The 23,978-nt window shown below is 40.7% G+C and overlaps 2 protein-coding genes across 3 annotated transcripts in view; one reads left to right on the forward strand and one right to left on the reverse strand.

The window, feature by feature from the left end:
* The window catches only part of G3BP1 (G3BP stress granule assembly factor 1), a 34,170-nt gene extending 24,785 nt beyond the window's left edge, over positions 1–9,385 (forward strand). For both annotated transcript variants that reach the window (XM_004008992.6, XM_012178826.5), the window contains exon 12: positions 2,436–9,385. In XM_004008992.6, coding sequence (XP_004009041.1) covers positions 2,436–2,642 — 207 coding nt within the window. In that variant the 3' untranslated portion in view covers positions 2,643–9,385. The remainder of the gene's footprint in view (positions 1–2,435) is intronic.
* The window catches only part of GLRA1 (glycine receptor alpha 1), a 106,730-nt gene continuing 86,506 nt past the window's right edge, over positions 3,755–23,978 (reverse strand). Inside the window, exon 9 of the mRNA XM_060415937.1 lies at positions 3,755–22,930. Within this exon, the coding sequence (XP_060271920.1) occupies positions 22,640–22,930 (291 nt within the window). The 3' untranslated portion in view covers positions 3,755–22,639. The remainder of the gene's footprint in view (positions 22,931–23,978) is intronic.

Below are 23,978 nucleotides of genomic sequence, written 5' to 3' on the forward strand. Positions count from 1 at the left end.
TTTTAGTTTTTTTATTTTTTTAAATTTAAAATCTTTAATTCTTACATGTGTTCCCAAGCATGAACCCCCTCCCACCTCCCTCCCCTCACTTTTTTTCAATTGAAGTGAAATTCACATAACAAAATTAAACATTTTAAAGGGTACAATTCAGTGACATTTAATACACATTGTTGTGCAACCATCACCTGTCTAGTTGCAAACAGTTTCATCAAGAGTAAGTCCCTTACCCGTTAAGCAGTCTCTGCCCATATCCTCTCTCCCCAGCCCCTGGCAACCACTAGTCTGTTTTGAGTGTCTGCCAGTTAAAGGGTATACATTTTATTAACCATGTTAGTTAGAAATGGTGCAGATCTTTATTTTCCAGTGGTTCTCCAGAATGTCTGATATTCTCCAGAATGTTAGTGGATATATACTAAAAGTTGAATGCTGTGGTTATGTTAGCCTTCATTTGGAAATGTGCATTATCTATCAAACTGTTTGACCACTATTTTTGTGAAGCATCTCCTCCAAAACACTGAGAAATGTGGAGAAAATAATGGCTTATCTCACCCAGGACACAGGAATACTGAACCCAGAAATGTCCTGTTGGCCTTAATGGTTGTAAATTCACCATTAAGCATGTGATAGTTCAGTGGTCATACTTTTTGGTTCGGCCTTGAATTTGTATTTTCTTCAATGGTGTGATAATCCCAGTGGGGCCAAACAAGGTCAGACCTGATTGCTTCCTAGTTAATTATCCAAGAGGAGGGCTTTGGTGTTTTGTTGACGGCATGTGGGTGAGTCATGGTATCTTTAGGCATAAGAATTGTTAAAGTTCCTCAGAAAGGGGTGTATGTCTGGTACCTTTTTTCATTCAGATTGCTTCTGTCCTTTTGATACCTCCTTAGAGATGTCTTCTATAACTACCTTTTAAAATATCTGCAGTCATAACCTCTTATCTTTCAGGCTTCAAATACTTCTGTTCACTGTATGTAGAACATTGCCAGGAATAGCACTTCATATTAATGTGTATGATTTATATAGTGTATATATAAAATATTTGTAATATTGGATGTGTTGATATTTATATATGTACAAATATATGTTTAATCAGAGTATAAAATTGAGATTAGAATCAGAGCTCAAAGGGGCTTCCCTGCCCAACCCCTGTGCAGGTTTCCTCACATGCACTTTCAGATCATGTCTGTGTACTTTGGGAGCTTCAAATGTAGCTTGCTTTAGGTGGCTCAGAGAGTAAAGAAACTGCCTGCTAGGTGGAAGATCCAGGTTCGATCCCTGGGTCAGGAAGATCCCCTGGAGAAGGGAATGGCAACCCACTCCAGTGTTCTTGCCTGGAGAATTCCATGGACAGAGGAGTCTGGTGGGCTACAGTCTGTGGGGTTGCAAAGAGCTGGGCATGACTGAACGACTAACACTTACTTACCCTTACCTCACTGTCTGGGTAGAAGTTTACCTTATTCCCTTCAGCAGTTTTTTGTGTACAGAAATAGCTTGTAGAATATAACTGGTGTCTGTCCATGCTGTGTAGATTGAGTGCTTTACTTTCCTGTCAGTATGCCTGGGTTTACATTTCTCTTCTGTCACTCACTAGACTTGTGACCTGTGTAGTATGTGTTCTTTAACCTCCCTAGTACCAGTTTGCTGGTCTGTATAAAATAGTTGTGATAATAACCCTTCAAGGGTTATTGTGAAGATTAAAAGAGATAATAAAAGTGAAGTATATAGACCACTTCTGCATAGTAAGAACTGTTCGGTATTTATTTTGAAAAAATACTTCCGTTGGAAAGCCACAGAATGCCAGCAAGGAACATAAATTGAGTTCATTGAAGTCTTGAGTAACCCTTTGTTTACTATTGTTCTTTTGGCAAGAAAGACCTAAGACTCTTCCCCTGCACTAAGATCTGATATTGTTATTTTAGTATTTTCCTGAATTCTGTTAAGGCAAATTACATTTTCTTAAGGTTATATTGAAATGAAATTCATGATGTTTTTGAGATGTACGTGTACTTTGCATAAACATGTACAGCAAAATCTTTCCACATTAAGTGATGATGGGATTTTATTCTAAGTCTCCCAGTCCCTGGAGAAGGTGACAATTTTTTATTTATATCCCACTTATATAATTCTATGAGAAGGTAAGGTTTACTTGAAGAAGAGTCACTTGTACTGCTGTGTACAAGTGGACTTTTAAACTTTTGAACTAACTTGAATACCTAATCGCTTTTTCATGTGTCTGTTAATGGAAAAATTATGTGTTCTGAGTTTGAGACAAAAAGTGAACTGTGAGAAGGCAGCTCATTTGTAAGCTCCTGGTTCTTGTTTTTCTTTTTTTTAGCTTTCTTTTATCTTTGAATGCTAGCTCATAAGCTCTTTTGCTGCTCTTTTGAGAGTAGTTCATAAGCACTCTATAAATCTGTTCACGTTGATTCCTACAGCCCATCATGTTCAGAGGAGAGGTCCGTCTGAATGTGGAAGAAAAGAAGACTCGAGCCGCCCGTGAAGGGGACCGCCGGGATAACCGCCTGCGGGGACCTGGAGGCCCTCGAGGTGGGCTGGGCGGTGGCATGAGAGGCCCACCTCGTGGAGGCATGGTGCAGAAACCAGGATTTGGAGTGGGCAGGAGCATTGCTCCAAGGCAGTGAAATACTCTTCACCAGTCTTCAGGCAGCAGTACAAACTAGCTCCCACAGAATGATGAATTTCTTCAGCCAACCTTGGTATCTTGGAATATGATCCTAGTCTGTCACAAACTGCTTAAGTTTGTACAATTTTACTTTTTGTGTTAATGGTGTGTGCTCCTTCTCTCCCCTGCTCCCCACCTTTTAGTCCTTCACTTCCAATTTTGTGGAATGATATTTTAGGAAAAATGGATTTTTAAAGAAGAAAAAAAAGACTGAATTTCTTTGCTTTATTTGCATATACAGACTGAATTTTTTTTTTTAACAGTTTCCCCAAAGGAATGTGTCTTGCTTCTTACTGACATTTGGTATGTTTCATTCATTGGACTATTTCTTACTTACTTTCTATGTGTTTCAAAAGCCTGTGAGAATTACAGGATTTGATAAACATTTTGAAGACCGGAGAAACCCAAATTGTTTTCCTCTTTGAGAGTCATGACTATCTTCTGGTGTGGAGAAATTGCCATTGGAAAAATTGACAATTTTGATTCTCATTGATGTGGTTAAAAACTGAATAAAAGGTGTTCGAGTTTTCTTTTAAAACATGATCACAAAACAATTCTAAAATCTACTGTTTTTGACATTGGAATTTAAATTGTGAGATAGATTTAAATGTCTAGAATGCAACTGATAAGCTTTTCTTGAACTGTTAGTTTTTTTTTGAAGTAGAGTTTTTTTCATGTTTAATTTGTATTTGTAAAAAAAGAAAAAAAGAACAAAAAAAATTTCCAAATCTAAGTAACACAAAACCAGAGCAAAACTGTTGTGCCTTCTATTTATCTTTGATTCCAGTCTTGGCAATTGTTTAAAGAAAATAATAAAAAAAAAAGACCCCTAGATTTGTTCTATCAGGTTCAGAGTATGTTGGGAATTATGACTCCCTTTTTTACCCTGTATGTCTTGTGTTCATTTGTTATGCCTTATCCTGAAATTGAGTTTCGAACTGGAATGCCTTTGAGTACAGATGCTTTTGTAGAGTCCTTTGACCTGAATAGTTCAGCATTTGTATTAAGTTTTATTTCAGTGTCTATTCAGAATCATAGCCCATAAGAAAGAATGTGACATTAATGTTGGACTTTGATGGTGTGCTTGAGTGAGTGCTAGGTTTTTTTTTTTTTCTTTTAATCATAGCCATATGGTAAATTTTCTGTTTTGTTATGGTTCCCTTTTACTGGTGGGCATGCAGTGGGTATTTCTTGGAAATGGCCAATTTTTATTAAAACGTTTCTGGAAGATCTGGCGATATAGACTAATACTCGTTTTGCATAGTATGTGTTGAGTGCTGTGTGTGAGATGGGTGAAGGTTTTGTTTACACATTTGTGTAGCAAGCCTTTGTGTGATAACTTGTCACTACCAATTGAAGGACAATGAGGTTGTCAACTTAAACTTTTTTTTTTTTAACAGTGTTCATCTTTAAGACTATTGTTTGAGGCTAGTATATTAGTAGGAATAGGAATGTTTTGCTGTTGCTGGGAAACTAGGTTTACTGAAGGGTGTAATCTTAAATGAAGTTTTTGATGTTATCAGTTGGTCCTTAGTACCTCAAATATTTGAAAATTGGCAACATCTCCTTCATATATAACAACATAAAAAAACTTATATAACTGAATCCCGTGGCTGGTTTTTGGGTCAGTTTAAACAACTAGTTGGTAACCACTTCATTTGGCCCAGAATTAGAAGACATTCAGCTTGTACTTTTGTAGCTTATATTAAGCTTGTAGTTGAAAGAAGAAAATTTAGCCTGAGTTATTCTTGAGGAAAAAAATTAAGTTGTAGTAACTATTAGGTGATAAAATATAGATAACCTAGGAATCATTTTTCATAAGTGAATACTAAACCATACATTTCTAAATGTTTTTCCTCCTCAGAGCAGAGCTTTAAGGGCACTAACTAAATACAGTGTTCCTCAACTTGGGGCTATTGTTACATCCTAGAGGACATGCAGAAATTTGTGGGTTCTTTTGGTGGGGAGGCGGGTGGAGGGAGATGCATGCCCTGCATCTGGTGTTTGCTGAATGGGGGCCAGTGATGCCAAAATGCTCTTGGAAAATGAAGCAGCCCCGCTGAGAACACAGGGAGTCCTTACTCCTGTAATTCATGGTGGGTAGAATGGTGGGATAGGACAACTGGAGTGAAGACTCATTCCTTTGAAATAGAGTCTCAGAAAAATAGCAACTAGAAATCTCTCAGGAATTATAGTAACAACTACTGTAAGTAATCCCAACTTTATTTGTACCAATTGTGTGTGTGTGTGTGTTTTAATTTGGAGAGGTAGCAATATACTATATGCTGCTTGTAATTTATTGCAGGGAATTCCTGCATAATTTCACAAAAGTTTGCTTCAGTAATTTCAAGTTACCATAATTGGGATATTATGGTGATTTGACTTGCATTGGACTTTATAAGTAGGATTCAGCATCATGGTTAACACTCTTTATTGCTGATGTAATAAACATGTTACCCTAGGTACACATCTATTCACATATTTCACAGTTAGTGAAAAGAAAATAGGTGAGGGCAAGATTTTCTGTAGGCAGTATCACCTCATCACATTCAACATAATTTTTTGTCTGTTGGAATGGCCCAACAGGTAGTTCTTTTCTCCTGAGCTTAAAACCCTTCACACATGAACATTTTAGCTAAGTTACACTAGTTTGGTTCAGTAGATTTCAGTCTTTTAAGATCTGTTGAAAATAAATAGACCTTTGACTGTACAAAAATAATTTTGTTTGCTTTTATATTGAGGTTCGTTTTGTGTTTTCCTGTGTTCTCAACATTTTGAGTTATTGCTGCAAAGTGGTGAAATGGATAATGCAAGAATAATTGTTTGGTTTTGGATCAGTAGGTTACTACCACCATGTTAGCTGAATTGCACTTTAGGTTGGACAACTAAATATTTCACAGCTATACGCTGTGACTTAGGTGTTATTCCCCCCTCAAAGTAGTAGGTGAAGAAAGTACATCACGAGCCTCCATGTAGTAGGAGCAGATTGGCCTCCAAAACTTGATGCTTTTTTTCTAGAACCATAGTGCCTACCTATATTTACATTTGAATACCATTAAGGGAATAGGGCATGAGATAACTACAGTGTAGAGACTTGAGTCTGCAAAACATTCAGGTCAAGACTAGCATTACCATTTTTTATTTCCTTGAAGGTAAAGTAGTTAAATATTAATTTTGTAGGACTTCTTTTGATTTGTAGACTTTATTGTGGCACAGTGCTATTGAATTACTAGATTATTTTCTCATCTGGTTTGAGAATACATTTAGTACAATTTAATCTGGATGTGAAAGACAATATTTTTAGCATCATCCAGGTTAGTTTAGTTGTGTTTCATGCTTGTAAACTGCCATCCTCTGATACTTCTCTTCATCCCTTTATTTGAGAACCCTGGTAGAGTTAGTGATTTAGTGGAGAACGTGGCACTTTATAGATACTGTTTGTCAGAATAAATGGAATTTCTTTCTATGGAATTTAAATTTGTAGTCCATTGTTTGTCTCGTGGCTTATTTTAGGGAAGTTGTTTGCATTTGTCAAACCTACTGATCTCTAAAAATAATTTTTATATTAAAGCTTTATTTTTGTGCTACTTAAAAGAATCTCTGTAGGAGCTGTATACAAATTAGACAGTTGTTGAACTTTTAGTTTAACAATTTTGAACCTTGTAAAAGAAGCAACTTCAACATTTATTTGAATATGGAGTTCTAGCTAAGTGCCTAATGTACCATAGATTGGCAGTGGACAATTAGAGGTAGTCTTTTGCAGATGTTTTAGAAACCTTAAAGAATGTGTTAGAAACTTATCAATATTTTATGTGGGATGGGGTTGTAGGTTAAAGTCACTTGTCATGTTGTACTAGGTCATTAAACGAAGACTTCTGGTTTTAGGGTGGTAATACCTTTTGGAATTTGTGTTTACTGTAATATCAAGGTTCTGGGGACCATAGATGGGCTTGTGAACTTACTAGACTGAATTAAAGACATGGTGGCACATGTGAGATAAAACTTAGTTTTATTACTTTTAGTGGATGTGTATCTAACTCTGGATGATGCTGAAATTAGATTGCTTTGCTCATGCTTTCATGAAGCAGTCTTTAATAATGGCCTGAATGAGTGAAAGGTTGATTAAAGGTGGCCTACAACCCTTAACCAGTTTTACTTTTGATCATGCTTATGTATTGGCTTATAATCAAAGTTGCTGTCTTTTGATTGCATGACTTTTGAAGTCTCTCCTCTTCAGTTTCCACTCAAACCTGGTAGCCCTGGGTGAGAAGAATATAGTATTGGAAATCAGTTCTCTTGTTACTTCTATAAACCATGTGACCTGGTCAGTTAGAGAAATCTACTGTGTGGTTATTACTTTGAAATGTGTCCAATGTCACAGATTCCTAAGGGACTTTCTTTTTTTAAGTAAGTGATGCTTACCCAAAAATTCACTATTGAAGTACTTTAGCAAGTATTTATTCTTCAGAAACCCACTTGTGGGAAGTTTGCCTGTATTTTTGGTAGTAATTAGAGGGATGATTATATCATTTAATATGGATATAGTTTTAACTATTGCTGTAATTAACCACTTTGGTTACTGATACTCTCCCTAAGTTTTGTTGTCACCTGTTTGGGTTTGGTTTAGATTCTTAAATGTTTTTATGAGGAGTGTGTGTACAATGATTTGGCCCTTTTAAATGAAGACATAAGGAATTAGCAAAGAAGGGACTTCCTTTAAAGATTCAGTATACAATGTAAGTAGATTATGTAGAACATACATTGTGTTAAAAATAAATTTGCATAGGTATCTACATTGGTTTTCAAGAAGAGTGGGATAGGGGTGGAATTTAGCTGATGGAATATGAATAATTTATGGTTTACATAAAAGAAAATCATAATTTTAAGTGAGAAACTATTTCTATAAATTCCGTGCCCGGCCCCCCCCCCCCGCCGTACTGATGGTTATCACAAGAAACAGGAGGAGACTCCTAGATTCCTTAAAGTATCAGTGCTGGAAAGGACTAAGGTGATTTGTATTACCCCTGCAGTTTTCAAAAAGTCGATGACTCAGATGACTAGTCCAGCACATTGAGGAATTGCCAATCCTGCCCTATGTTTGCTTTAGTAAGCCAAAGCTGTCAAAAGGTAGGATGTGGGGAGAAAAGGGAAGGAGCCACATTGTGTATGCTTATCCAGTTGCTTCATTAGCTCAGTTTTCATACGTTTTCTGTTTTCTTCCAACTGTTTTAATGCCCGTTCCAGGGCCTTTTGTCAATAAGGACATTAACTTGTGTTCCCCTCAGGGATGTGTTTACTACTAGCTGTCAGAAAGCTATTGGGTATCCTAATGTGTTAATAGCTGAAACTCAGCTGTAATTCTCTCCTAAATCTGTCAGCATTTTGCATTCTGTACATTGTGGTGCTTTCCCCACCTTGTATTGTTACAACTGTAAGCTCCTAAGGGGCAGCAATTTGGTCTTAGGCATATCCCCTGTTCAGTGCCTGGCAGCACCGTGTTTGAATCAGGGTCCTAATCTGCCTTTCCAGTGGTTTTTCCTATTCTTCATGGAAGGATGGTTATGGTTTGCTGACAGGCTAGGTGTTGCTGATTCCATGGCTTCAAGTGCCTTTACTTCCCTGAGGATAGACTTGCATCTGCATTCTCCCTGCCACCCCTCCTCCCGCCACCTCCAATCTCTAAACATCAAAACCTTTTTTTCCCAAGACCTCTATCAAGAGCTTTTTCTTTTCTCCCTAAGAGAAAAGATGTCTTAAGAGAGGTTACTTCATTACCCTGTGGGGGTTGGTCTGTCCAGAATTTGAAGTAAGGAGCAAATTTACTTTCATCTACTTATCTTCCACATTGTCCCTTTGTCCCTCCTTTTGGAAATTCTGTCCCAATCTTCATTTTAAAATGTTCCTAGAATATTTAATACCTTTCTCTTAGCTTATAACTTACCCCTTCAACCTAGAACTAGAACATACCATAACCTCCTGGAGGACAAGGACTGGAGGATTAATCCATTCCTCCTGGAGGTACATGAAAACACCCTTAAATGACGATTCACTCAGTTGAATAATGTATTCCTGTTTTCATGCTTATGAGGGAGGCATGCCTAGGGATTAGGCATAATTCAATAAATTATAGGCATCACGCATTTCATATCGGAGGGGATTGGTGTGAAATTTTGAGGGGTGGGCAGAAGAGGGAGAAGTCACTGGTCATTTTGGAGTACTTCCATCCCTGGTCTGGGCAATTAGCTGTTTTCTTTCTGATTGCGCCCAGTATATCCCGGGCATTTTGTGTTGACGCGCAGGAGCTGTATATGCCAAGTTTCGTTTGTTACCGTACACCTACTCCGTTCTCAGTTTGCCATCACCCATGCTACAAGTCAGTCACGCTAGTCACCTGCTTCCTGTCGCCTTACATCCTGTCTCCAGCTAATTCCTGTCATTTCTACCTCAGCAGTCTTTCACATCCTTCCTCCCCACTTCCTTTCAGTGGCCTCTCAGCTTTCTTTACCTCTTCTTTTCTTCCAGTCTACTTTCTACACGATATTAGATTCATCTTACTGAAACCTAGCTCTGACCATGTATCCCATGTATGTGTTCTGTCTTCCCTGCTAGACTGTAAGCTCCTTACGGGCAGGATCTGTGTTTCAGTCATCTTTGTATCCCATAGCACCTATCAATAAATACATCTTGAACGAACAGCATAAAGCCTTGTCTTAAGTGAAATGATGTTTTCCAGATGATACGTAGGTTTCTCTCGGGTAATTGCGAGATTTCAGAAGTTCTAATATCAAGTTGGTTAAGTAGTAACAACTATGAATTAACCACAGGGAAAATTTCAGAAAACTTTTAATTTTTTTCCATTGGAATCAGCATGGATGTGTGTATATGGATGGTTCAATAAATATATTTTTATATATACATGTATCACAGAAAGTTTACATTCCATCTTCAAACTGCAGAAATAGAGTTTTTTTTTTTTACAAGCCAAAAAATAACTGCCATAACATTTATGACTTCATGCAAAAGACAGGGTTGAATAAGGGACAAAGGGGAATTGGTTGTTCAAGGTTAAGAGCCTAGGGAGAAGTAAAAATATACAATAAGGAGGCAATTGCTTAACACGCTGCTTAAGGTGGTAGCCAAACAAATCCTTAACTGCAGCATTAAGGCCATACCAAGTTTATACATATATACAAAGAAATTTCCATATAAAAGACATACTATCACATTTTCTTCCAGGAAAGGATGAGGAGCTTTGTGAGTAATCCTGACCCAGTTTTCCAGGCCCATTCATTGTTTAAGATGTCCCCAGGCTACTGAGAAATGTCTTCTACTTTGGCTAGTTGTCAGTTACTGCTGTGTGGGCTTGTGACTCTTGCAGTCTCTTACAGGGAACTATGAATTATTTTGAACCTCTTCCATCATGGATGATGAAGCACTTACCAGCTTAGCTAACACTGCCCAATCCAGCATAATTTTTACATCTCCCCAAAAGTATGGTAATTACAGTCAGAATTGTAATTTGCATTTATCTTACCTGTAACAGACTCTACAGTCAGTGTTGGCATTATGACCTAAAGAACTACACAGTGCCTTTCTATTCTTTGGAGTTAAAAGAGAACTTTTTGAATAAAGTGTAATGACCAGAGTGTGAGGTTTCAGGTAAGAACCCCTAGAGTCACTGAAAGTTAATAACTTGGTTTTTTTTTGGCGCCACGAGGCAGACAGAAACTCATTTCCCGACCAGGGATCAAGCCCATGGCACCTGCAATGGAAGCACAGAGTCGATCACTGGACACCCTCCAGGGAAGTTCCCTTAGTAATCAACTTTTATCTCCACTGTATCACACATGTAAGTTGGCAGTTAGCTTTTTGGAAAAAAGGAAATGTAAAATTACTTGCAGAAGTATCATACATGGGATTTGCTCTTCTGCCTAAACATCAAGTCAGGCAACTTTTAAGACAAAGGGCAGATCTTTTGTGCAAATATCTACATGAGTTAAATGGGGAAAGCTTGAAGGGCAAGTCTTTTGGAGCTGACTTCAGTGATGCAGAAGTCATTTACTTTGGCAAGGTTGAGGGGAAATCTTGAGATTGGCCCATCTCAGTGAATTAATCTTGTCCCCCCCCCCGCCCCCCGCAAAAGAAAGTCTAAGATGAATTATGTAAATAAGGTACAGCAACTGAGCATTTATTTGATAATGTTACCACTCATTTTGGAATGTTGTATATTAATCTAACTGCTTTTTCATTAATGTTGATTTAGCTATGAATTGGCTATCAAATAGTCCTGTTCATCCCCAGTTGTCTGTGGGCCAGTTTCCAAGTAGGGCCTTAGGGCATTCACAACTTTGGTTGCAAGGTAATTCATCGTGTCCCATGTTCCCTGGATCAGTCAAGTTTGAGAATGAGGTCTCTGGAAATGGCTTGTCCTGGGAGAGGACAGATAATGTGTAGTTTGGAAGCACTTTAGTATGTCTGAACACTCAGAAAGTGAGCAGTCACTGTACTTTCCAAGTGCACTTCACTCAGAATGACACTGTTATTTACATTGCTTGCAGTGATTTGAATCATTCTAGATAAACGGAGTTTGGACTGATCCAGACAATGAGACAGGGATACACTTTGGCAACCTTACCTCCAGGCATAAAATCATTAAGGGTTTTGTCTTAGACACTTTGTGGTTCATGTTGTACATGTCAAGTCTAATTACAACAGTGAAGATGTGTATTGCATTGTTTTTCAAACTTATTTGCAGACTGCTGAAGTTGGTATGTTTGTCTTGAAAGTAGAACTTGGCTATTTAACTTGCTTGGAAAAAAAAAATTTTTTTTTTAAGAACATTGTACTTTTGTTTAATGTGTGCAGAAATCACATTGGGTAGGTATTTTATCTGTGTCCAATATACTAAGTAGCAAAGATGAACAATTTAGGATTTAATTTACTCATCTCATTTTAACTGTTGTTAGTGCTGAAAATATAATGGACCAAGTATGGGAAGATTGAACCATCAAAATATGAAATAGTCTGGATTTTAAAAATGCTCTGAAATGCATTGTGGTAATGTCCAATTTTTTTTTTTTCCTGTCTCTTACTAGTCTGGCTAAATGACATGTTGAGCATGGTACACCTTTCAATGACATAGAAATATATCTAATGTGGGAAAAACTGAGTTTAGCAAAGTGATTATTTGATATGTAAGCACCACTTCTAAAAAAGACTTGGGCCAGTCTTTCATTTACTAGGATAGGTAATACTAACCTTCTCTTTCCCCAAAATATTCTTTCTGAAGAAAGGTAAATCATTCGGAAAGAAACTTCTTTTTATATACTTCCATAGGCAATGACTTACTAAAAACCAGTACTTTTGTCTTTTTTTTTTTCCTATTCATATTTGATTTTTTCCCCGTCCATACACTTCTTCCTTTATAGTTGTGATTTTGTGCTTTGAATGGAGAGATGTTCTCTGGGTTGGGAGAATTATTTTAGTTAAAGCTGAAGGAAAAAAAAGGGTGTGCTAAACTGTACTTGTCTTCTAGGTCATCTCTGTTTAATATTTCAGATCAACAAAATGTAATAATATTAGGAGCACAGTCTCTCCTATACAAATACCTGCCTTGTACTAAGATTGGCTTGGCTTGATATTCGACAAAACTCTAAAAGTAACTTTCTCAGAATCACTGTAGAATAGCTAGCTGAATGTACCTTTATTGTCCTTTCTAGTGCCTACCTATCACAAACTAAATGCTTAATACTTGGCTTGAATTGATGTCCTTGATGTGAATTTCTAGTGGGTACTTAACTATATCTGCTGCTAAGATAAAGTTGAGTTTGCTGCAAGAAAGTACAGGTAAGTTTGAATTAGGTTGGAAGTATTAATATCAGCTAATGGCGAGGGGATAGAATGAACTGCTTTACAAACCATGAGGGGATACCCTTTTTTTTCTACTTGTAAGGTAGTCCTGATGTACTCCAAATCTGTCTTTCCAAACATGCCTACCATTCGTTAGACTTCAGCCAAATGGATAATCACAGTGCCTTATATTGTGCCCCTTGTTATTTACCTCCTTATTTTAACTCATATTCCTTGTGCCAGAATACTCTTCTCCCATCTGTCAAAATCTCGAATGTTCTTTAAGGGTACTACTTCTCAAATGGCCTGTCAGCCATGAAACATCCATGATTTATTTTCTGCACAGTCCCTGGCACCCTCCTTTCTCTCACATATTTCCGGCGTGCCACACTAGTAATTACTTCCGTACTTCTATTATCCCTTCCTATGTTGTAAGAAAGAAGCTCTGTTATACTCTGATACCCTGCTTTCATGGTAAACTGCCTTGATACAGTAGACTTAATAAATAGCCGGTAGATGAAGACAGGTGTAGGGAGTTGATAGGAAAACTGGAAACAATATGTAAACTCTAGTCCTGACTAGAACACTTTTTTTGAAACCTCCCCCTTGAGCTTCCAGCTCAAACCTTGAAGGGCTAAGCTGCTTTCTCTAGGCTGAGACATTTTGAAAAACCACCCAAAGGCAAGCACTCAACAGTTGCCCGGAGACCTGCTGAACCTGACTTGTGGTCACTAGATAGGGTCCATTCAGAGTGCCATTTTTGCTCACCAGCATCCAGACGGAGCTACACAGAAGTACGGCTCTGGCCTTCAGAGCAGTAGCCAAGATTTGCCTGGCATTGCTGCTTATAGCTCATGGTCCTGTTATGCCAAAGGCCAGACTTGTGGTTGCAACTGTAGAGTCATGGATGAGGCCAGAGGGGCCCTCAGAAATGTAAGAAGCCTACTCCCATGAACTGGTCTGGCTAGTTTGTACACATCAAGTTACCTAGGTGATTGTTTAGTCAGAAACATAAGGAGACAAGTAGTAGCTTGGAGACAAGTATTAGCTTATTAAAAATTTTTGGGAGTGGCGGTGGGTTACGTTCATATAGAGTTGCTCCCTCTTTACCTCCACAGCTACTTAAAGGAAGTGGTGATCTTGGGTTTAACACTTTGAAAGGTGATTTTAAAAGTAAACTGTTATGCAAATAGCAGTTTCTTGAGTCTGAGCCTAGATAGCCATCCTCCAAGAGACCTCTCCTGATTTCTCTGCCTCATCTGTTACCATATCTTTTGGGTTATTCATATCCATATCACATTTCACTTCATAAATTAAGTTCTGTAATTACTTTTGGTTCCTGTGCCTTGTTTGTAGTAGGTTCTTGGTTGAGTGTTTTAGAGGGACCTAGGAAAGACTTCCAGAAAAGGTCTAGTTCTTACCCATGAGTCCAGCCAAATCCAAGCCATTCCAGGTCACAGTGACCCCTCCTACAGGACTACAAACAAGGTGTTCTCATTGTCCTCCAAATGCTGTTTATTCCCACTCTGCCCTGCTGTCAACTGATTTTGCTCGCTTCCACAGTTCTATAGCCAGAAAATGGACCCATATCACTTCCAAATCCTTCATGTACCAAACACTGGATCAGTAGGCTCAGTCTTTAAAGGTGGGCTGGTTTATATTGTTTATTACCAAGAGGGAGGCCAAGGATTATTTTGGTTGGTTCTTATTTACACGATGCTTGATTTCCAGTCTAGTACAAAATGGTATGCCTTGGCATGTAATGTTACAGGAGGTTAAATTTATGTATATTGGGATGTACCTAGGCTAAAGGAACTGTGTGTGTTATCAGAAGATAACATTTTGAGTTAAACTATTGTCTCTTAGATATACTGTTTTTTAATGACAAACTACCACATCAATTGCTTGACTTTATACTCAACAATTTGGGAAGATAAGAGGTTTTTACAAGCAGGTAACTAAGATCACAGTGAAATAATTTGTTGAAGTCAAAAACAGGTGAGTGGAAGAGGTAAACATGTCATGCCTGTTTCAAAACTTGGCCTCCCATTGTCTGCAAAGATGTCAAGCTTGGGAAGGCTGGGACTTGGGCTCGTAATAGTAACATAAGTTTTCTGAGCCTCAGTTTCCTCATCTATAAAAGGAGAAATAAGATGAGGGCCATTGTGAGAATTAAGTTATAGACTGACATACAGTACTCTTTTAATAGTCTACATGTGACTGAGCGCTATTCACAGAGTTTACTAAATACGGTGCTTCTATTATATTTAGGTAGTACTCAAATGGTGCCTATGGAAAAAGGGATGCAGTGCTTGTTAAGTGGAATCAGAATTTAGGTTTCTTGGAATGTGTGTAGCCTCTGAAGTGAGCTCAGAGTAATTAACCAGTGAGAGAATGCCTGGGGCTAGGCATGAAATTTCCCAGCATGAATCAGCTGCTCTGGAGAGTGGGTGGGTTTGGCTGTTTGGGTACCAGCCTCAGTTGTGAAAGAAAGCTTTTTGGTGACCTCTTCTGGCAAACAGGAAGAAATAAGGAGTTTCAGAGAGGCTGAAATGATGAAAATGCTCTACAGTTTACAACAAGGGGGTGAAGTTAACATTATGTCATTTTATTGAGACAGTGGGTCTGTGATGTGGGTATTATCCCCAGATACAGAAAGAAGTTGAGAGTCAGAGGGGTGATGGTCTTGCTCAAGATCACTCACCTCCTTGCTTGTCAGCCTTCTAACTCGGAGCTTGTTTCTTTTCCTCTGTACTAGGAAAATCACGAGTGGGTTTAGAGAGGAAAGTTGAGAGAAGAGGAAGAGTAAGACCATCACAGAGTCTGGGGAAGTCCTTATTTTTTCTCTGCAACTAAAAGACAACTGGAGAAGTGGCCTTAAAAAAAATCAACAAGCTTTACAGCTAGGCAAACTTCATGCTCAACTAATTCAATACTCCTGTTTTAGAGACAGGGAAACTGAGGGGAAAATAGAACTTTACAGTGACTGTATGACTACTGTTTCACTATATATGTTTCGTCACGCATCTATCCATTCTAGAGGTCTTTTAAAATATGCCTGGGGGACAAAGGAGGAAGTGGTTATATGCTGATGGGGAGCTGGGATAGGAAGCAGTTGGTTTCCTAATGGAAGCATTATCATTTAAAAGTCTATTAATTTTTAAAAATTTGGAACCAGAAAAAAGTTCAGTCTGCAATATTCCCGTTAATTTTAGGGCCAGATGAAGGGAGGGAAGATTATTTGTCATGTCATCCTATAAGCATTTTGAAGAGATTCTATTGCTATAAAGCATAAATACATCCCTGGTGGGAAAGGCAGGAGCAGTGTTTTCTGATTATAAGCAGTGTTTTCTGATTATAAACAGTGTTTGGTGGAGCTACAGAAATGATTTCAGGAACATTGTTGCAAGGATGAGATTTGTTTGGGGGAGGGGAGGGCTTGCAGACAGCTGGCTCTAGTGCACCAAACTTGCTATAATAGTTCTTCTCTTTATTAGTATAACCTAGCCAGTGGTATGAATTTAGATGAACCTTCCCAATGGTATGAAGCATCTCCCCTCCCCTTTTATTTTCTGCCTGCAACTGCAGCTAGAGAGAGAGGGACAGAGGAAAATATTTCTAAGTCTTGCCCATTAAACGATGTGTGGTGACAAGCTAGGGGGAACTTGGAATTGCTGCAGTTATTTCCGCAGGGGTATTTCAAAAGTTCAGCTCTGACGCATTTCTCTGTGATTCTTCCAGAGTCTCTGGCATAGAGAATTCAAACAACTGCCCTGGGAAGTGGGGTACAGCCTTCACAGGACATACACGCTGAACTACAAGAGCGGAATGTTGTCCTTATGTTGGATGGCATTCTCAGGTGAGAAGTTAATTTTATCCGTACTGTGAAATATCTAAGACTTTCATGGCCATAAAATTAAGATGGTAATCTCCTTGAGGACCAAGACGCTCCACTTTCTTAATTTCTCCCTACCTGCCCACTGAAGGGCTGGGGTGGGGTCCCAAGCCTGACACTGAAATGGGGAAGCAACGGAACCATTTTAGAACACAGAGTATACTCTTGGTCAGCCCATCAAAGTATCCAGAATTTGGCTTTGATAAATCTCCTTCAACGCCCTGTTTACAGGGGGTGTTTGGGCAAAGAAAGGTGGAGTAGCTAGCTTACCTATATTTCCCTGGTGAGCCTGAGGTAGTGCCAGAATGAGGACCCACTTCCCATTGACCTCTGTCCACTTCACGAGACAGGTGTGTTTACACAGAACACTGAGTTTCTGGAGTTGCACGAGAAAACAGTTGAATCTGAAGAAAGGCAGGCCTAAAACAAGGCAACGCGAGGCAGTGGGAAGCAGAGCACTCGACCCATCGTGCTTGGAATCCTGTCACCAGTCGGTGTCTTTCACCCCCCAGGTCAGTGACCTGCTTCTGCCCTTTTGCTGGTTAATAGCCTTATGTAGAATATAATTTTTGTCATTGGGCTCTCTGAAGGGTATATTTTTGGCTTGCCATTCTCTATAGTCTGACTTACTGACTCAGTGTTCCAATGAACATTTTCCAGAGCATTGAATTCTCTAAAACTCAAGAGCTAGAGGAAGAATAGAAATCACAGCCTTAAAGCAAATGAGACAGGAGCTACTAATCCCTTCTAGTCCCCATGCCAGTACCCCATTCCCCACCCCTCAGGAATACATCCACATCTTCTGGCAGAGTTGGGTTTCAAAAACAAGGTGAGCAAACTGATGAAAAGAGGAGGTGGAGGGAGACAGTGGAATGAGGCAGACGTGGGATGGAGAGAGAAGAGGGAGAAGTAATGGTCTGGATCCTAGCTAAAGAAGCTTTAATGATCCCAGAAATTATTGGGCAATAATGTCTACTTCGGAACTCATTTCATTGTTTCAAAGAATGATAAAGCACCTTAATTATTGCTTTAAAGAACCACACGGCTCCATCAAAACAGCATGACATAGCACCCATATATGAGCAAACTTATCTCCTGCCATTGCTGTTTACAGCCTAAGAAATCCTTAAGGAAGCAACAGGGTAATAACTTGGTAGAGGTATCATCTAGTGTGGGCCCTCAAGATTCTAGATGCCTCAAGGATGGGGGAGATGTTGGCAGCTTGCCCTCATCCTCCTGGACATCCCGAGATCTTTAACTGGGACAGCCAGAAAGTAGTTGTTGCTTTCATTCTCTTACCCCATGGACTAGGATGGGAAGGGCAGCATTTGGCCTTTTTTTTTTCTTTTTTTTAATTCCTAATTATTATAGGGATTTCAACCTGTCCACAGAAGTTCCTCCTTTCCATTGGGATTTCATGATACTCTGAGACTGAAGCCTTTGCAACATATGCTTTTCCTTATAGTGTTACAAGTAGTTAAGAACAGCCCAGCTCAATCAAAACAAAGTATGTCTTTTACTCCTTCCTCTGGTCAGGATAAGCTTCTGGTTCCTAGAGCTGTAGGGAAATAGGAGGGTTCTTCATTCAAATTTCAGGAATTGGTTTCTGAGAGAAAGGTCTTAGTGGAAGAAGAACAATTCTATTTTAAGAATATCCTGCTTCTAGAATTTTTGGTCTGGTCGGTTTTATTAATCAGGGGGTAGTGATCCACTCATCCTTTCTCAACAGACCCTCAAAGTGCAAGCCTTGCAGTCAATCTGAGAATCATAACTCACAGAGGAAACCTGATTCTTGCCTGGTTCGTCAGAGCTGGCGTGGAGGGCAGCCTTTTAAGTGTGTAGAAGGTGCTCATTGAATAAGTCTGGTAGCTTTCAGAGTGGTGTTGATTGTCCCTGGGCTGGGCTTCCAGCCAGATGGGGGGATATCTGCACAGCTCAGATCTCCAGCCCAGTCCCAAAGCTGATACAAAGATTGTACCCGTGGCTCGCCAACTTCTCCTAAGGAGGCAGTTACTGCAGACATGATGATAACTCAGCGCCCTTCAATTTCAGTGTTGCAATTAACTAAGAAATCTAATTTTCATGGCTCTTACCACTGATGGTACTGGCTTAGCTGGGCCACTGATCTATTTTGCAATCTAATATGAAGCCTCACAAAACACCATCTCATCTCTTTTTAATGATGCTCATAAAAGTGCATATTTCTAATGAAAAGAACTGTCTCCTGTCATATTTATTTTCTCCCCAGTTTGAAAAAATAGCCTATGAAAGATACTGGTGAACTTCCTAGAGGAGTCCCTTTTTTAAAAATTTAATGACAGTTTAGAAGAAGAAGTAATTTGGATCAAATTACCTTTTTTGTTTTTGAAGACAAAATAAAAATAGAGTTAAGTTCAAGGTATCTCTCTCATACACACTTTTTCCTTTCAATTTGTGTCTATCCTTGGTCACTCCCTATAGCATTTGTCAAGAATGGGCTCCTGAATACTTGAAAGGACCAGAGGAGGGCAGAGCTGAGCTATTTATTTTGGCTGCTCTTGAAACAAATGAGGTCTATTGTAAACAAATAGGTGAGAAGTTGTCAGTATTATCTGCTTAATTGATATCTCCTAAATTTGACTCCTAGGAATAGCTGCAGTTTTGGAGGTGGGTGAAATCACCCACTATGCCAGTATCCATTCTCCTCCACGCATCAGTTCTGGTCTATACATGTAAAGGGTTTGAAAACCAGTAAACCACTTGTTTACTAAATCAGTTTCCTCCCCGACGTTAGCACTTGGCATGCATAGTCCCAAGGCATGATGTCCTTTGTGAGCAAATTGAAAGGAAATTAAGAAAATATTGCCCTGTTTATTGGAGCCATCTTAAAAAAATGGCCTAAATATTACCTACTTTGATTTTCTATAATGATGAGATCCATATAATTAATTGCCAAATCTTTACTACATTATACATTAATGATAATATCTTCTCCTTGAGCATGCTCCATTCCTAATTCATGATGGGATTTTTGACATTATAATGATTGCTGCCTTGTCCGTCACCACTGTTTACCTTTGATAACGTAGAGCAAAAGGAAAAAACAAATCTGCCAATTGTCCAAAGATGAAAGGCAACAAAATTGTGTGTCTATATACATGTGCATATGTATGCTCATGGCCACCTGGAGAGTTCAGAAATCAAAATGATATTAAACTTTCTGATGCGTGAAATTCCTACAGACCAGTTCAAACACATAGAACAGTCAGTGCTAGGAGGGAGTTAGATCACCTGTGACACTCTCCCCATTGTATAGTTTAAGAAACCAAAGCTTAGTGATTTACCCAAGGTCACCCAAGCATATTAGTGGCAAGACTAAAATTCGCATTCTTCTTTTCATTGCTATCATGCATCACCTCACATTTATTTTCTGTGAAGGGATACCATGTTTAGAATAGCCTGAGAAAAGATTTCGTCTCCTCTGTGTTTGAAATGATTCTGTTGTCTGGTGGATACTGTCAGCTAGGCCTGGCAGCACCCAGTGGGCACACAGATTCAATATTGTGTGAAGTTCAAGGATCCAGCAGAGGTTGGGCAGAATGCCCAGTGATTTCCACGTCTCAAAGAGATTCTGGACACCTCATCATGTAAGGAGACCAGTGTGATTTTGCTATTTGAGCAGAAACAGAATGTCTTAGAATAATTGGTACTGTCTTAGTTGCCCGATTCACCTAGATTTCAGACATGTTGAATTTAGTCTAACAATGAGTAAAATAGAGAGAAGGGGTTCTTTAGTTTTTTTTTAAAATTTAAAAATGATTTCTCCTTAAATAAAGTGAATGAAGTGCTAGTGAAAGGGACTGATAGCCTCTCCAGAGACCCATGTGCCACTTGGAAATCAAGTTTTTCCCCACCACCTCCCTTAAATAAAGTGAGTGTAGTGCTCATGAAAGGTGCTAATAGCAGTCCAAAGTCCGATATTCTAGTCTTGAATTGGTAGTGATTGTTCACATCCCTCTATTTAACTTTTCCCCCTTCAGACACCTGTTGCTACTGCTGCTGCTGCTAAGTCGCTTCAGTTGTGTCTGACTCCTAGCGACTCCATGGACTGCGGCCCACCAGGCTCCTCCATCCATGGGATTTTCTAGGCAAGAGTACTGGAGTGGGGTGCCACTGCCTTCTCCCAGACACCTGTTAATGGTGGGGAAATGAGCAGTCTTACATGAGAGACTCCTACTCACTCGGCTGCCATCCCTCAGTGCTTCTTAGAAAAAATGATTTCGGGATCCATCCCACACCCTCCAAAGCTAGAATACAGCTTTGTTTTCTGCTCTACACAGGCCAAGAGAAAGGAAGGCAATGATTTATTGACCTTGGAACTTGGTTGCAAACAACTTTTTCATTAAAGCCACAAAGCCAAATCCTTTTTTGGCTGCATAGTGCATTTTCTTGACCTGAATCACTTCTGGGTCCTTGTCTCGACCCACTTCTTTGGGCCTCTGTGGGAATTAGCTATTGCACCATGGGTAATGGGAGACATTTCCCCTGGGGAAGGTGCTTTAGGGTGGGGTTAGGTTCCAGTGTCTCACTTCTGTCCTGCCCTAAGTTAGGGATGCTCCAAAGACACAAGTGACCCCAAAGTCACAGTACAGACTGATTGTCAACTGCCTACCACTCTGATCCACAAAAGTGCAAAGAAAGAAATGTAATCCCAGTATTCTGGTTATAGGCCACAGCAGGAAGGATGCCACAAATAGTAGTGCCATTGTCCCCGGTGCAGTGGTGTGACAGCTGCCAGACACAGCTCCTTTCTAATCCCACGGCCCACCTTGCAGACTTCCTACCTGTCAACATCCGTGTCCTGGAGCAGGCTCTCCCGCTCCTGCGGTCCACTGCCCTCTCCCTCTTCTTTTCCCCCAGAGTACCTTAGCTATCTTGGGATAGTTCTGGCACTTCAGAGTTAGAAGGAAAGAGAATTTGTCTAACTTTCCTAAATGTTTAAGCTAAACAAAGCACCAAAAAGAAAAACAAAGATTTACAAAAATATAATGGGATCTTCCCCCCACCCCCCCGCCAAGCTCCCCACGTTTTTTGTGGCATATGAAATGTCAGAATACAACGAACAGACTTTATAAACATCACTGTTTCTTTCCACCCGTATCCATGTATTTAAGCGGCAGCAGCCTTACTACTGCCCTTTTACCTTGTACAACTCCACTCTGTAGAGCCACAATATAATACATCTGTTTCATCCTACAACCCCACCTTCCCAAACATACCCCCGCTTGCAATTCCAAAGACACTCTCCAAAAAAATAGACATCTGAAAAAGTGCGTCTGTTTATACTCAGTCTATCTGCATATTGTTTCTTGAGATTATTACTTTTTTTTTAAACTGTAAAAAGATTGCATATTAGCAATATGATGAGAAAAAACATGGGGGCCATTTCTGGGTGGTGGAGGGTAAGTGGGGTGGGTGGAGAAGCACAGAAATGAGAGGGCTGAGAGAGAGGTCCCCAGCCTGGAGGCGTGAAGATGACTCTCCATCCTTGGACCTCTGAATCGTCCCATCTCTTTAGTCACTCCCCTTCTTCTCTCCACCTTCCCCCATTTCCACCACCCATGCCTGGGCCGCACGACCCCTTTGAAGCAGGGGCAAAATGGCTTTTCAGCATGAGTCCACCTGGGCCAGTTTGAAGACAGGCATGGCGTTGGGAGGGGGTGTGATATGGGACAGACCAGAGCAAGCTTATTTGTGACTGTTTTCCACTCTGGGAAAAATTGTCCATCACTTCTGTGACTTTTAAAAATTTAAGCAGTTACTAGGCTGATAGGTTAAGAAACAAGTCTTTTTTCTTGTGGTTTGGCATTAATATTAAGCATGAATATATATCATATATATTACATGGCTTCGCTGCTGCTCTGGGGCAGACTGTATTCTCTTTCCAAACAGGAAAACTGCACAGCCCACAGACTCAAATTTTTGAAAGTGGTTTTTACCACTCCCCCGCCACTGCCCCCACCCCGAACCCTCCCCTTCCTCCCCGCCCCTCAGTTCCCATATTAGAAAAAGCCCTCCCTCCCCCTGCCGCCCCCACCCGAGGTTGAATAGATAGTGCCACGTTCTGAGCCATGCATCGCCGCAGTTGAGAGATGGCGCACGCGCACCTGGCTTCCCCTCCTCCTCCGGCCCTCCCACTCTGCCCACTCGCAGCGACCCCCAGCCCAGACCCGTCACTGGTTGTGGACGTCCTCCCTGCGGACGATCTTGTAGATGATCCAGTAGAACATGTTGAAGATGAGGAAGGCCATGGGGAAGCCGATGCGGGAGATCTTGTCGATCTTCTTGGCCCGCTGGATGAAGAGTTTTCGCATCTCCTCCGGGGACTTGGATGGCGCCGGAGCGGGGTTGGTCGTGTTGCTGTTGTTGGCGCCCTTGACTGAGATGCCGTCCTTGGCCTGAAGGCAGGCTGGGCCCATGCCGTAGGCCGAGAAGTTGAAGCGGCCCTCTCCAGCCTCATCCTCCTGGAACAGATTCAACATGGGGCTCTACTTAAAATAAGACAGGGGCTGGGCACCCTCCCTGCAGGCACTCCCCTGGGGGCCAGGCCGTGCCCATCTGGCACCACTCTAGGCCCCTGAAGGCTCTGTGGCTGGCTGGGGAGTTATGCCTTATAGAGGGGCGCCATCAAGTGCCGAAACAGATGCAAACCAGGGGATAGGTGTGTGGTGTGGAGTCTGAGACCTGCGCGACGACCTTGGCTCAAGTCACCTGTGGCTGTATGACCCTGGGCAGGTCACTTCCTCAGAAGACATCCTTCTGTGACTCTCAGGGTTTTAAATTTCATTTTCTCCCCTTAAGTGGTGATAAGATTCACTCCACTCCTTTAAGATGCTTTTCGATCATCAGAAGTTGTAGCTGAGCAGATGCTCTGAATGCCGTTTTGTTAGAAACCCAGAGGACAATTTGGAAAGATCCCCTGCTTTGCCTCTGTTGCCTCCTTGCCCTCTCCCCCACCCCATCCCCCAGGCTTCTGTGTGTGGGTTTGGGGAGGGAGTGAATGGATCAGGAGCGAGCAAGGGCTGCAAGCCCGGGGACCACAGCTGCCTCTTACCTCCGTGTTCCTGTATCCCTAGCAGGTGTGACCCCAGACAGGCTCTGGATTTTTATCAAGATTTTCATCTGGAGTTTCTCAAGCCCTTCATCATTTGGCTCCAACTTACCTTTCCAGACTCCCCGCCTCCCCTGCCTGTGCTCCGCACACCTGCCTGTTGTGTTGCACATTCTCAGCCATCCCTCGTGCGTCCCCACCTCCTGGCTGCATGCTCACTACCCAAGCGCCTGCTGCCTGACCTGCTCCACTTTCCCCTTTCCTCATCTGGATCGAGGAGACATTCTTGCCTGCTCTCATCACACCTGGCTTTGTGGTCCTTCTTTGTGAGCTCTGACGTGGTCCTCAGAGTCTCGCTGAGCTGCTGATTCCGTGTGTGGCTCTGGGGGGCTTTATCGGCTCACACTGCCAACTCGAGAGTGAGCACTTTGTGGGCAGCTGCTCTGTGTTCTGCTTGTTCC

This window comes from Ovis aries, chromosome 5 (assembly GCF_016772045.2).
Source record: "Ovis aries strain OAR_USU_Benz2616 breed Rambouillet chromosome 5, ARS-UI_Ramb_v3.0, whole genome shotgun sequence".
Taxonomy (NCBI): Eukaryota; Metazoa; Chordata; class Mammalia; order Artiodactyla; family Bovidae; genus Ovis; species Ovis aries.